At 34.2% G+C, this 14,439-nt stretch overlaps 3 protein-coding genes across 5 annotated transcripts; all 3 read right to left on the bottom strand.

The window, feature by feature from the left end:
- Positions 1-245: 245 nt before the first annotated feature.
- Positions 246-1,307, bottom strand: LOC146902082 (Oleosin family protein). Its single transcript, XM_085738149.1, has one exon. It carries the CDS (start codon positions 995-997, stop codon positions 542-544), a length of 456 nt encoding a protein of 151 aa, XP_085594275.1. The 5' UTR covers positions 998-1,307; the 3' UTR covers positions 246-541.
- A 2,177-nt stretch (positions 1,308-3,484) lies between these two features.
- Positions 3,485-7,127, bottom strand: LOC146902081 (BED zinc finger and hAT dimerization domain-containing protein). 3 transcript variants are annotated; one of them, XM_085738146.1, is made up of 4 exons: positions 6,899-7,127; positions 6,593-6,826; positions 5,064-5,935; positions 3,485-4,659 (listed from the first exon to the last, which is right to left on the bottom strand). In XM_085738146.1, exons 1-4 carry the CDS (start codon positions 6,945-6,947, stop codon positions 3,745-3,747), a joined length of 2,070 nt encoding a protein of 689 aa, XP_085594272.1. In that variant the 5' UTR covers positions 6,948-7,127; the 3' UTR covers positions 3,485-3,744. The 3 variants fall into 3 exon arrangements, with proteins under 3 accessions (XP_085594272.1, XP_085594273.1, XP_085594274.1); XM_085738147.1 differs by having other exon boundaries at positions 6,593-6,823; XM_085738148.1 differs by having other exon boundaries at positions 6,593-6,742.
- Positions 7,128-8,828: 1,701 nt separating this feature from the next.
- On the bottom strand, positions 8,829-12,848 carry LOC146902080 (Nucleic acid-binding, OB-fold-like protein). The gene is made up of 3 exons (XM_085738145.1): positions 12,540-12,848; positions 12,133-12,460; positions 8,829-9,148 (listed from the first exon to the last, which is right to left on the bottom strand). The coding sequence occupies exons 1-3, from the start codon at positions 12,792-12,794 to the stop codon at positions 9,066-9,068; spliced, it is 666 nt and encodes a 221-aa protein (XP_085594271.1). The 5' UTR covers positions 12,795-12,848; the 3' UTR covers positions 8,829-9,065.
- Between the last annotated feature and the right edge of the window lie 1,591 nt (positions 12,849-14,439).

Genomic DNA, 14,439 nt, shown 5'->3' with positions numbered 1-14,439 from the left:
AATTGAATCCACGTTGGTTCTAGCTATAAATGTGTGTAGAAAAAAGACAATTGAGCGAGTTCGGGTTGAGTTTTAAAGTGGTTTGCCATAGGGATTTAGACGATCATGGTTTTAACATTTGAATTGCTCTATTAATTAATAGCACAATAACATCATATTACAAACTCTACTAGAGTTTTTCTTATAATTTCTCATTTCCTTGCAATTTTAATTAACATAACTAATTATAACGAAGACAACTAGGATAGAATAACAAACCGAATATGCTAGACATTATTCGTGATTCTTCTCGTGCCCATATCAAACAGTAAGACATAGACAGACACGATTGCATCACACACCAAAGTGAAAAAAAGTAACAAAATAATATAAAGATGACATCACTTAATTCCACTAACAATTATGATTACTACGTACACACACCTTAACTTAATATTGAAGTAACATTTAATAAACAAAACAAAACAAAAAAACCCGGTTCAATATAAATATATATGATAGTAGTATAAGCTAGTGAACCAACCGAACCGGTTTGGTTGAATCAAGCACCAGGAGCTGCATCCTTAACCTTACTCTGCAAATAACCACCATATTCTCTTGCATAATCTTTAACATGAGAAGCAGTGTCATAAAGCCGGTTCCTTGCATAATCAACCCGGTCCGAACCGGGAGGATGAAGACCTCTAAAGTAACGGTAGAACCAAGAGGAAGCAGCTACAGCAACAACACCAAATCCACACATGGACAAGAATCCAGCTGCAAGGAGGAAGAGAAAGGTACCAGCTGGGACCCATATTGGGCTTGAAACGATGATCAATGGGGAGAAGAAGATGAGGGAGACGACGGTGGCGGCGACGGTTAGACCGGTAAGGAGGAGGAAAATGGATCCAGTGACGAGTAGGGTTAAGAGACCTGCAAGCTGGGTTGAGTTTGGGGAGTGGAGGTTGTCTTGAAGCTTTCTTAGAAATGTGGGTGAGGTTTGGTTATGATCAGCCATTGGAAATGTGATTTGTTTGAGAGAGAATGAAGAAGGAAAGTAAATAAAAACCAAAGTGAAAATGAAGAGTGAAGTTTGTGAGCGAAATTAATAATAAAGGGACAGGTGTGGGGTTGTTTTGGTGACATGCAAGTTGTGTACGTGGAAGGAATAGAGGTGGGAAATGGGGTTTTGTTTTTGGCTTTGTGTAGGTTCCCTCATATCAGGTGGATCAATGCTATCACACTCTGACTTTTTCTTTTTCATCTATTGTGTAGACTAGTACTACTAATTTGGCATCATAGGAACCGTGAAAAAAGAAGCATCATCATTTATTAATAGTTTTACATCTGTAGGATCATCCACATTGGAGACACTCAATTGTGAGTCTTAAACGGGTCTCACATGGACACATCACTTTTTTATTATTTTTTAATAATAGTACCTAATAGGTACTCAACCACTTCATTGGAGACCCTCTAACAAAAGGTATAAAAGGATCCCACCAATAGCTATTTATTTAAAATACTATTATCTATTTTATAATATTAAATTGATTAAAATGTAAAGTTATAAAATTTATATCAAACGTAGTTTGATATATATGGAGGTCTACAAAATGGAAAGTTGCCGATATTTGGGTTGTTTTGGATTAGGAGGAGATTGATAATTAGACATGAAATTGTAAAATTATTTTGGTTTGGATCCATTGTTCAAAATAATATAACAATAGAGTGATTTAATTATGAGTAAATAGGATGAGAAGGGATGAGTAATTATGAGTACTGAGACTTTGAGAAAATGAAAGAAATTGTATGAACAAAGCAATGAAAAGCCAACCGTAAAAAAAGCAACGGTCATAATTAAATAACATTAAAAAAAGTCAAGGTAAATTACAATTGAAAAACAATAGTACAATAAAAATGATTATATTAAGAAAAAGTAATGTGAAGTCCACTTAAGTATTGAGGTCTTAAGTGAGACCATGTGTTTTAAAAGACCCCTAAAAATATTTTCCACATTGGAGGTACCCAGGCCCGGCCTTGAGGGAGTGCAAGGTGCTCTACCATGCCGGGCCTCCAAATGTTACGGGCCTCAAACAAAAAATTATGTCTAATATCCACCCCCCATTTAAATAAAAAAATATATGTTACTTCTTTTTCTTTCTTCAGTACACATTTGAGTTTTGTTTAGACTCTAGTTCTCCTTCCTGTACATAAATCTGATACTATCAGACCATCCTAATTTGTAAAATCACTTAATCAGTCAAATTGGAAAGTTATTTCATTGAAAGAATCACAACAATCATTTTTTCCGCATAAACCATTCGTTTTCCCTTCCCACAACGAATGAGTGACAAATCCAAACGACACTGTTAGGTAAATTTCATCTCTCTTTCACTTAATTTTTTTTTTATTTCTTTTCATGTTTAGAAGTTCTTATTCTGATTTTTTAATGAAGTTTAGCTACACAAAAGAATTATGTTTTTATTTTACTAGAGGCCTATTTTAAAAAGAGAGCCGAGCCTCCTATTTCATAGGGACGGCCCTGCAGGTACCTATTAGGTACCGGGTCTTAAATGATTAATCAACTTCAATAAGGAACCAAAATATTACAACGAGACATTTCTGGCGGGACCAGTTTGTGTTATAGCATGTCATTCGGTTCATTGTTTTTTTCTAAGCGAAATCAAGCTCCGTTTTACTCAAACCAATTTAAATTCAATTATTAAAAAATATAAATTTTGTAGGTTAATGTCTGTGAACTGTATGTAGAGTCCATATATGAGATGGCTGTGTAATGACAACCAATAATATTTTATTGTGAAAGCAATATATTCTTATAATGCAACAAAACCTAATGTAAAATCACAGTAAATACTTCTTACCTGTAATAATATAATAGCATGAAACTAGTTTGGAGGGAATTGGGAAAAGTGAACCTTGTACATGTGTGTTAATAAGTTCACCAACAGAGATTAATCATCGATAATCGACGATAAATACTTCGCTTTTATTAACATGGTTATAAAAAAATATAATACAATGAAATTATGAGTGTGTTATTTAACATATTGTGGCATGAAATGTTGACAAGTTTACACTAAAGTTTTAACTAATAATAGATTGTCTTTCAATTCTCTACTTTTGATAACTTTCACTATATATCTCTTGACCTACTTATGTTTCATGTAAACAATTTATATTAATCATTATCATTTTTCCTAAATGCGCTAACGTTACCAAATCACAAAGTTAGAGAATCCATTTCCAAGTTTTGAGTCATCAATTATCACTTGTTACACAATATTTCGTTTAATTCTCTATTTTTTCCTACTTATAATTGTCTTTTGAATAGTGAAATATCGAGTTAAGCTTGTTTTAAGCAACCTTGGTGGTTGAAATATCTCAACAAACATCTAAATAATGATGTGATTGTATGACAGTATTAAACTCAGTATATGTTTATATTGGTGTTCACACAAATATCATACAGGCGCACAAAGAGTTCCATCATCAAGGAGCATATATTTGATATTTCTCTAGGTTAGTAATTTGCAGAATTCAGAACTGTACAGCATAATGCATTATATTAATATAATACATCAATAAGTTTTTTTTATGTTAAGAAAAAAACAGTTTACTTATCTAAGTTGTGAAAATGAGCCAAAGTCAAGATATAACTAGAAATGGTATAACTAGAAATGACAAGTAATGTTGCATGTTAGTTAAGTACTGTCACCCTTCAGTGCTGACATCTTCTATCATTTATTTTTGCTTCTTCTCAGAACTTGAAGGGCTATTATCTGTTGCAGAAGCAGATGCTAGTTCCATCAACCTCTCGTAGTCTATCTCAGTCGACTTAAACTTGAACTTGATGCCAACCTGAATCCACGACTTGATACAAAGAATAGCTTGTGTGCTATCATGCTGCATACAGAATCTTTGCTTGTCAATTTCATCCCCCTTGCCACAGAAAAGTTCTTCAGGCACAACTGAAGTTGCCTGCACAGCCAAGAAATCTCTAGCCATCACAGACAGTCGAGGGTAGCGCGCACTGTTTACTTTCCACCACTCTAGAACATCGGTTGCTATAGGAGCTGGAGCCTCTGATAAGTACTGTGTAAGCTCATCAGTGGCAGAACTCATGTTTGTCCTACGTTTTTTGCGAGCAATTTCCTCGGCAAAGGAAACATTTCCCCCATCTTCAATTTCTTGTGCATTGTAACCAGAACTCATGGAGGAGAAATGGTTCACAGAATAATTTCTTATAAAATGTGTCCTTGCTTCGTCCAGAAAACTTTGCAAGTTTAAACTATCAGGGATCAGCTCTGCCTTTATTCGAGGATCTAGAATAGCTGTCATATATGTAAATATGTTGCAAACCTGATTGAAATAATTTCTAGCCTTTTTAGCCATTTCTTCTGCAGAACTTTTTAGCCATTCTGGGCTGGGACATGACTCTCTGCAGGTAGCAATTGTTTCTGAAATGTGATCCATGAAGAAAAGGACAAGCCCAACTGTTGGCACATTGCTCGTGCAGAGGTCGTTTGTCGTCTTGTAGAATGGCTCAAGATATTGATGCATGATGTTAACCACACTTTTTTCAGAAGGGCACAGCAGTATCCTACTGCCTAGTGTCTCCTCATATTTATGAATAACCGAATCCACTGATTTACCAGCCTGCATCACCAAAAATATGCAATGATTTACCCTATTCATTGCTTCTAATTTTGAATTTGAGTGCATGTGAGAGTGTGAAGCGTGATGCATCATAAGATATCTTAATATACAAGACTCCTGTCACATGCTACATGAATGTAATACATAACACGGTTTAAATCAAGTGCTCCAATCAGACAAACATCAACACACAGGCTGAATCCATTAGAAAACACACACAAAATTACAGTACTTTTCAGACAAGTGTTGATTGAAAAACTTCAGGCATTCAAATCATTACAATTCCAAGCTTTGTCTTGTAAAATATTGGCACTGCAATGCTAACAGTGATTTGGGAAAAATGTTGCCATAGTTAATTTTTCAGATGATTCTTATGTTCAATATAAAGCTAATTAAAGAGATACCTTGCGAACAAGATCAAGCATTTGGTAGTTTCCACTCCACCTTGTTGAAACATCAAGAGGAAACTTCCAAGTCCCTTCTTGATAGGCTGTAGATATTTGACCAAAATCCTCAAAGATTATTGGTGAGGCATTTAACTCTATTACAAATTCACGGATCTTTGAAATTACTTGTTTTGCAGATCTCAATCCATCAACTATTATCAGGTTCAAGGTTCGAGCAGCGCAGGGAATGTAACAGAATGGTCCTATTTTCTGACTATCCAAGTCCTCTTTCAGAGTATGGCAGGCATGCATGGCACTTGAACTATTATCATGGGTACATGACAGGACCCTGCTTTCAATATTGTAAAATTTAAGAACTTTCACGAGGCAACGATAGATTTCTGCACCCCCACATGGATAGGGTACGCGACAGATATCAAGAAGCAACTTCTGGAAGCACCAGTTTTCGTCAATCCACTGACATGTTACACTCATATAGAAAATCTGTTCAAAGGAAGTCCAGAAATCAAGTGTGATGGAGAACTTAAAAGAAACCTGTTCTAACAATGCTCTTACATCTTCCCTCATGCTTTGGAAGACTTCATCAAGTACAGTTCTGTACTTGTCACTAGGCCAGATTTGTATAGACGGGTTTAGAAACTTGTAGGAATTTACGAGCCACTTCTCCTCTAGAGTTGAAGGAGGGAGAGAAGCTAAAATAAGCCACCTAATGAGTAACCAATTTAAATGATCATAATCCACCTGATTTACTTTTCCTCGAGCTTGATCTTTCTTGACCACGGCATTGGGCCGAGTTGCTGAATTGCTGACAGCTTCCCCTGTCTTATCGTATCCCGGATGGCGATTAGCAAGATGCCTCCCTAAATTGCCTACATAAATAAAGGAACTTTAGTGAATGCATGTACAAAAAGCACAATTGTTAGGTAAACATCTTCATAACCAAGGATGCTACAATGTAAAACTGATCTAGCATCAAATGTCTTTAATTGATTTTTATACTTTTATATATAAGGATTAATTACACATGAATAAAAGGCAAACGATAACTATTGAAAAAAGAAAACCAACTATTAATATAGTATGAATCACAGACTCAAACACGGACACGGACACGGACACAGGCACGTTGACACCAACAATAATTTGAGAAAATAACATAATTCAATGTAATCATATGTGTTGGACCAATACATGTACGACACCGGAACACGCTTAATCTAAGAAGTATTTGTGCTTCATAGTATAATGGATATTATAGACAATCCTGTAGCATCAAGTATACTATAGACACTTCAGTCAGATTGAAGTTGTGTTTGGTGTCTGACACCGACAAATGTAGTTGCGTTACATATGTACATTAAATTACTTGGTAATTTTCAAATCATTACAAGTGTCCATGTGTCAGTGTCATGTTTGATGTCTGTGTTGTTAGTGACCTACGCGACTAACACAGAATGAATACGACAACAATGAAAAAGATGCATACACTCATACAAACAGCGAATTGGATGAGAAAGGTAATGCACCTGTGGCAGTTGCAATAGAATAGGTCTGTCCACAAAACTTGCATCTCCTAGTCTTTCCATCAGCAGCAGTCTCAAAGAACTTCAAATAAACAGAAGTCATAGTTTTCTTTCTTGGTTTGAGTGGTGAAGTAACAGGAATTGGTTGGTTTTCTGAAGAAGCAAGGCCATGGCCATCCATGTTTGAAATGAGTTCCAAATTCATCATGGATTTATTATTAATATTACTATGATCTTCTGTTCAAACAAAAAAATACACGATTATTGATTGAATAGAATTTACAGATAGATATAATTAAGGTATAGTACCTTTGTAAGTTCTGTAGTGATTGTTGTTACTATTAACACCCCAGTCCATGTAAAAATTAAACGCAGTTTTGGTGATGAATGAGAGGGAAGAAAATGGAGGGAGATGAAATTGAGCGATCTGAGCCGAGAGAGCCGCGTCGCTGCAGATCTCGTTTTTTGGTACCACGGCTTCGCTCGAACTTTAGAAAGAGAAGAAGAGAGAGAGAGAGAGCAATAAATGTGTATGAGTGAGTGAGTCGAAGTCGACCCACTTGAGTTTTTAGCCAGCTTTCTTCTACTAAGCCCAATGTTGCTTTGCTTTACTAAGTCGGCTTCATTTTCATTTTTTATACCCCCATTTCTCCTTTCTCCACTTCCCCAATCTTAGGTCCATTTTTTTTTATCTTGTAATATATATGTATATTTTAACTTGCTAATAAGAAGATGTAATGAAGACAAAATGAAATGTAAGTTTGAGATGATGCATTTTTCGAAATAATGAAATGCTGATTATTAGTGTTTTCATATTTATTTAGAAAAAAAGCACAATTTGTTTACATCAAGAGTCTAGTCTCTAGTGCCTCATCGAAAGCAATTAAAGTTAACGCAATTTAAAAAAGAAATATATAAAATAGTTTCACAATATAATCAGAATGTTTACTTTAAAGTTACACTGCAGTGCTGTTATTTTCTTTCTCTAAATGTTGTTATCTCAGTTTTAATTTCAAGAGTTGATGTGCTAATTTGCTAAACGGATGGAAACTTCGGAATAGAGTATTTTACAACGTTCAATTTAGTCCTTTTATAAATTTACTAACACTATTTTGAAGGCTTTATAGAAGATATTATTTAAGGCAAATTGTAAATCTTTTATTTATTGTTTTATAGATAAGGCATTGAATTAACACACTAGACAAACAAAAGAAGAGGTATTACAATCACTCTTTAAAAAATATGTCAAATAAAGCACCACTGGCATAACAATAAATGGATCTTGATGCCCTTGGAGAGTTAAAAGTAATCCACATAACAATTAGATTCATGGAAGCAAAGGAAACTCGAGATAATTCAATTTGTAAATCTTTTAAGTTGAAAGATTAAATTACAAGACATTTTTTTATTAAATAAATCGTTTTATCGAAAAAAGTAAATAAATTGCTATTACAATTTGAAAAGAATTAAATTACTAAACTCATAATTTCGAGAGCCCCGTACACTGATTTACTCTAACTTCATTGGAAGGACATTCTTCTCATTCAGCTAGAATGCAACTCCTGCAAAGAGTAACATCAATCCAACATCATCTGACATACGCAAGATGTTACAAAAATAATTATCTTGCACAAATTGATTGATGACACAACAATATGAAAGGTAACTTCATCTCAATTCCCAGAAAAGGAAGAGAGAGAAAAAAAAAAATTCTCAAAAAATGGAGGTGAGCTTCTATTTTGAACTTCAAAATTTCAAATGTACATGCATTTTAAGGGCAAAAAAGCTAGACAAGATTGTTTGCATGTTATTGTAGACCAACTCTGTCGTGGTACTACCTCCGTCCCGGTATAATTGACCTACTTTGGTTTTTCACACAGATTAAGAAAAGTGTATAAATAAAGGGGAAAGTGAAATATATTGTATTGGGAATGATAAAAGTAGTATTATTTATTTAGTGTTATATTGTATTGGGAATGATGAAAGTTGTATTGAAAATTGAAATGGGTCAGTTTTTTTGGGACACTTTTTTTTAGAAAATGGGTCAGTTATTCCGGGACGGAGGGAGTATATAGAAAGAATTGTTACAATCCTATTCAGTTCAATTACATAGCAACAATTTGTTCAGAAAAATGTTTAAGAAGCTCTTGGGACAAAGCAGCATCCCATAGCCATAACTTTCAAGACTGGCATCCAGAGTTTTGAACAGAATGAAAGGTTAGTCCCAGAGCAAAAGTCCTTTTCGTAAACTGAAATACTTGCACTGACACAAGCTTGCCACCATAACACGCAAGAAAGTTGATTTATATAGTCCTTGTGTTACAAAGCACAAAAGCAAGATCACTTAGATCAAGAGTTTGTAACATGACAAACGTCTCTAACAATTCCAAATTTCTTGTAAAACTCCAGAATATAATTACAGAATAAAAAATTCTCCATTGCCAACTGAATCCATGTTCCTATTTGAAGCATAAAATTAATAATAGCCAACTGCTCTCAGGTCATTTTGTTGTGTCTGTTGCTTAGGATCATCACCCGGACCTAAAAATACAACACGACCTGGGGAAAACAGGAACTTATATTGCATTAGGTCAAACGCATCTTATTCTAAAACAATATTTTCTCATATGCCAAATATTATTTTAAACATAAGCAACAAAAAATCTTCAACCATAGAATATCCATACATGAATACTACAAATACTATGCCGATGAAAGTACCAACAATACTTACTCTAACATTCTCTTTCTATCTCTCTCTTATTGGATGAAAGTCATGTGGGTTCTACTACATTACTTGGGACCCGTTTTCAAAGTGATGAGACTTACATGAATTTCACTCAATAATAGTGTTGGAAAAAATGTTAAGAGTGAGAGAGAGATGCTAGAACTCCTTTTATGCCAACATGAATTTCACTCAATAATAAGAGTGTAGGAAAAAATGTCAAGAGTGAAAGAAATCCATGTTTCAATTTTGGAAAACTAGGAAAAACAGAAATGACAAGTACAGATCAGTAATGGTTACAAAGTTTAACAAGTTTGCTAAATGTGCCAAGCTTGAGCTTTCTTAGTTCAACTCAATGGTATGTGAACCAAACAAGCAGTAGAACACACACGACATGCACAAGAGATCATTTTCTATAAGTAAAAACATTCTTACATTTCTAAACTTTATATAAAATGTTATTTGTATTGATTCAGCATTTAAATAGTAACTATATAGTACATTGATTGTTTATGTCAAGCATTTTTATATTTTTTAATTTCAAAGGTACATATCATGTACATCAACGATATATTGGAAGTCGGGAGTTGTGTATTTTATGAATAATTGAGTAATAATAGTTTATTTTAAATATAAACCTGATCATAACTCGCTGAATATAAAATATTCAATGAACACAAGGTTCCATATTGACTTATTTAGATAAGTCAATAAGATGAGGTTGATTTCTTTGTGAGTTGAGCATGAGCCACATTACTCACCAAACAATTCTAAACAGTTCGAATGATCAAGATTTGTAACCACAATTATCAAGGAAAATATAGTTTGCAAATCAAGTCATCAGATAAGGCTTTTGGGCCTCTGGCAAATATAAAGGGACTGCTCTGTTAGACATATAAACAGAAGAATTGTGTATTCTATTTTCCTTCCCTTATCAGTTTCTAAGGCTTTGTTTGTGAGTTTGGAGGGAACGGGAGGGGAGGGTTTTGGAAAAAAAGAAGGAACAAGTGGAAGAAATAGAGTACATTGGGAGGGGAGGGTTTTTTGGGGGGTTAATTTTTCTTAATAATACAAAACCCTCCTCATTAACTAAAAAGTTGTATTGGAGGAGGGTTTTGGGGGGTTTATATGAATTTTTCAAATTTAATCTATTTGGTTATAATATTTTTAATATTAAAAATATATGAATCATAAGCATTAGTTTATGGGCGTTGCTATTTATTACGAAGAAAAGCATGCAAGAAAAGCAAGAATTGCCACGTGTCAAGTGTTTATAGGCAAGGAAACATAACAATCACGATTTTGGTGGAAAACACGGAGGTGTGGGTGGAAATCAAAGGTCAAAAACAATTCTTGCATTTCTTCACTGCCAACTTCCGTACAAATAAGCATTTTCCTTAGGTTATCATTCTCTAAAAAAATACTCTTTCAAAAAATGTGAAGATTTCTCTATTTCCCTCTTTATTTTCCACCCCCAAAGTCTTCCCTTCCCCTCCCCTCCAAACAAAGCCCTAAAAGGCTCTGTTTGGGAGTTTGGAGGGGAGGGTTTTGGAGGGATGAGTTTAGAGGAAAAAATAGAGAAGCTTTCAAAAATTGAGAGAATAGTTTTGTAGAGAATGATAAATACGTACTTATGATTAATGTATTTTTAACTTTGAAAGTATTATAACAATATAGATTAGATTTGAAAAACTCACCCAAACCCCCCAAAACCCTCCAAACTCCTCCTCCAATACAATTTTTTCGTTCCTCCAAATTAAGGGGATTTTGTATTATGAAGAAAACTAAACCTCCCAAAACCCTCCACTCTCATATCTCTCCATTCTTTCCACTTCTTCCTTCCTTTTTTTAAAAACCCTCCCCTCATAACTCCCAAACAGAGCCTAAGGAGGATTTTTTTTTTTTTTATGGATTTTTCAATATTAAATATCCAGTATATAATAGCATACAATTGAGCTGTAGATGTGTGTAGGGAGAGGAGCTAAACATCTTAATTCCTCTCTTACTATATAAGTGCTTATACATAAGCTATTTCTATAACAAGATAAAATATAGTCAAACTATGTTTAATAGCATACGATTGAGCAGTAGGTGTGCGTAGGGAGGGGGACTAAACAGCTTAAGTCATCTCTTACTCTATAAGTGCTTATACATAAGCTATTTCTATAACAAAAGATAAAGGGCCCATTTGGATTAGCTTATTTTAGAGCTTATATAAAACAGCTTATGCAAATAAATAAGTTTTTATGTATTATTTATAAATTTTTAAGGTAGTTTATGAAAAAATAGTTTATGAAGATACAATTTTCGCTAGTAAGAGCTTATAAATTAAAATAAATGCTTATTTATTTACATAAGTTATTTTTCATGAGCTCAAAATAAGCTCAATCCAAACGGAGCCAAAATATAGTCAAACTGTTTTTATATAAGCTAAAAGTTGTTTCCATAGTGGTTGTTTGTTTCTGCGTCAAAATGGAAGCAAGGAAATGTAGCTTCCTAAAATCACAGCCAAACGTGCATTGGGATGCAATTTTGGTTTTAGAGAAGCTAAACCAAACATAGGCAGCTATTACAGAAAACTTATGAAAATTAACTAAAAACGGCTTATGGAGATGTCATAAGTTGTTTCCATAAGCTAGCTCTCTAGAATAGTCTAACACGTTTTTATGCTATTAGATATACTCAAATAAGTCAATCCAAACATACCCTAAATGAAATACCATAGCAAAAACTATATAGTGGAAGATTGAGCTCTCATTAACTAGTTCAACACATTAAAAGAAACCCTATTAAGCATTTGAAGAGTTAGCTAAGTTACCATTTCGACGAACAGCAACTTCTCGAACTCGACGAACAAGACCAGTAACAGGATCAGAAAACACCTTAGTTTCAAGATTTCCCTCAACATACAAAGTTGAACCAGGAAGAACATTTTTCATCAAAAGATTTCCCAATCTCTCTGGATAAACAGTAACCCTATGCCACTGAACAGCACATCGATTAGCATATTCCCTAGGGTTTTCATGATCCAAAGGTCTTCGATTATTGCGAATTCCTCCGGTTCCAATTGAAAGCAGAGTAACCACAGTTCCACTTTTGAGTTTCTTCTGCAACGGTTTTTGTCCAGCTTTACCTACCAAAATCGCCTATACAAACAAAAAACACAATTTCAATCTCAACAATAATCACAAATCAAAATGAAATCATGATTGGAAATTGGATTACCCTGTAAACGCCGGGATCGAGGCCGTTTTCAAGGGGTCGATCAAAGAATGTTCTTTCGGTTTGTTCGGGTGAGGGAGAAGGAGCTGCTGAGTCAGCATCGTCGGAATCGGAAAGGGAGGTGGTGGTGGTGGTGCAGAAGCGGAGAGGAATGTGGCGGTGGTGGTGTAGAGGCGGAGGGGGTGTGAAAAGCAAAGAGCGATAGAGGGTGGATGTTCTTGAGATTGAGAATTTTGCCATTCCAATTGAGTTCTGCATTCTGCGCTTAAACCCTACACACTTGACTAAACCCTTTTGGTATACATGAAATGAAAAAGTCTGAGGAGAAAATGATAAATAATTACAAGAGTTTTTACTATTTTTATTTTATTCAAATGGAATACATTTTTCTTTTGAGAAATAAAAAACGACAAAAGTTATTAACAATGAAATAATTCAAATGATAAGGAATTTAAATTTGGATTTGATGTTTGATTCTTATGTATGAAGAAATTAAACACCATTAAACAAATTTGAAGATTTCACATTTGTAATTTGAGTGAATTTTGATTTATACACTCATTTTTTATTTAGGGGGATTTCAACCTTCTAATTTAAAGATTCTTTGTTTTTAGACCTTTTAAGTATCTAATTGTACGATACATGATAGTCAGTATCCAAATAAAAGGTATAAGATCCTATAAGATGGTTGAGCCTCGGAGGCAAAGTGGCTATTGGAATGGATACAATGACCAACCCAACACCTAGTTCGTAGAGCTAGGTTGCTGACTTAAAATTCATATATCTTGGGGAGGGTCGGTCAGCCATCACACGTCACTCTCTGCTTGCAATATAGTATCGTTCACACCACCACCAGATCATTGTTAGTTAAGTGCAAAACATTTATTATGATATGCGGCTCATATGAATTGGGGTGTGACAATAGTTGTAGGTTAGAATTGTATTCATTGTATTTAAAAAATAAAAATAGGGTTGCTCCGCCGACTGGAACAAATAAAAACACTTAATGAAAGTGTTCATATCAGAGTATTTTTATGGTTCCTTAATCTTAATAAACATGTTATTGTTACTTGGGTCTTTGAAGATAGTTTACATGCTGCTAAAAGTAAGTGTACATCGATTTGAAACCTTTACCTCAGGTGGGAAATATAGAGTGATTTTAGCCAAAAATTTGGATAAAATAGAAGAGACAATGAAATTTAAAATGGAGGGATACTGCGAGAGAAAACAAACCAATAAAGAAGGGTCTTGTTAACTTGTGCCATAAGGGCACAAAATAAGAAACTAATTAAAGAAATTTAACCTTGAAAACTGTGCATTCATAATCTTAAAATCTTGAAAACTTATCTTTTCAATACAATATTTAATTTTATTTTAAGATCCTTATATTGTGCCCTAACGGCACAAGATATCATTTTCCATAAAAGTGAGAGTATCCTATGTCCAAAATTTGATCATCTACCTTTTAGGTATGAATTATAGAGTGACTTTAGACAAAATTTGGTTAAAATAAGAGAGATGATGATGTTTAAAATGTAGAGAAAAAATGTGAGATTTTTGGCTAAAATAGATCAACATCAGCTCAAATAGATCATAGCCACAACTCACAAGCAAGGCCAACATTAAAATTTAGATTTTGAAAGATCATGAAGGGGTGTTGTTTTCTGTTAAAATGGTCTTTAAGAAACATATCAACATGTCATTTGGTCATTCTCAATACCCATGCCAATGTTTTAGGACTGAATTAACTTCTTCTCTTTTATTAACGTAAACAATAAATTGATCAACAATGCCAATGCTTGCTTGTTAGCAGAAAAAATCAATGAATATGAATTTGGAACTAATAATGAGGTGTTAAATGTTAATGGAAGCTAATGGTATAGACTGTATAGTCTAAGTCAAG

The sequence above is a fragment of the Medicago sativa genome, chromosome 8, assembly GCF_051527215.1.
Source record: "Medicago sativa cultivar Bolivia chromosome 8, Bolivia_mono, whole genome shotgun sequence".
NCBI lineage: Eukaryota > Viridiplantae > Streptophyta > Magnoliopsida > Fabales > Fabaceae > Medicago > Medicago sativa.
The sequence above is the reverse complement of the archived record's forward strand: the minus strand, read 5'-3'. Positions and strand labels throughout refer to the sequence as shown.

Excerpts from the sequence above, each read along its gene's own strand:
- LOC146902082 (XM_085738149.1), bottom strand. The coding sequence starts at position 997 with ATGGCTGATCATAACCAAACCTCACCCACATTTCTAAGAAAGCTTCAA.
- LOC146902081 (XM_085738146.1), bottom strand. The coding sequence starts at position 6,947 with ATGGACTGGGGTGTTAATAGTAACAACAATCACTACAGAACTTACAAA. Across the intron at positions 5,936-6,592 it reads TTCTATTGCAACTGCCACAG|GCAATTTAGGGAGGCATCTT; the intron begins GTGCATTACCTT and ends TTATTTATGTAG. Across the intron at positions 4,660-5,063 it reads TGCTTGATCTTGTTCGCAAG|GCTGGTAAATCAGTGGATTC; the intron begins GTATCTCTTTAA and ends TTGGTGATGCAG.
- LOC146902080 (XM_085738145.1), bottom strand. The coding sequence starts at position 12,794 with ATGCAGAACTCAATTGGAATGGCAAAATTCTCAATCTCAAGAACATCC. Across the intron at positions 12,461-12,539 it reads TCGATCCCGGCGTTTACAGG|GCGATTTTGGTAGGTAAAGC; the intron begins GTAATCCAATTT and ends TTGTTTGTATAG. Across the intron at positions 9,149-12,132 it reads AGTTGCTGTTCGTCGAAATG|GTCGTGTTGTATTTTTAGGT; the intron begins GTAACTTAGCTA and ends TGTTTTCCCCAG.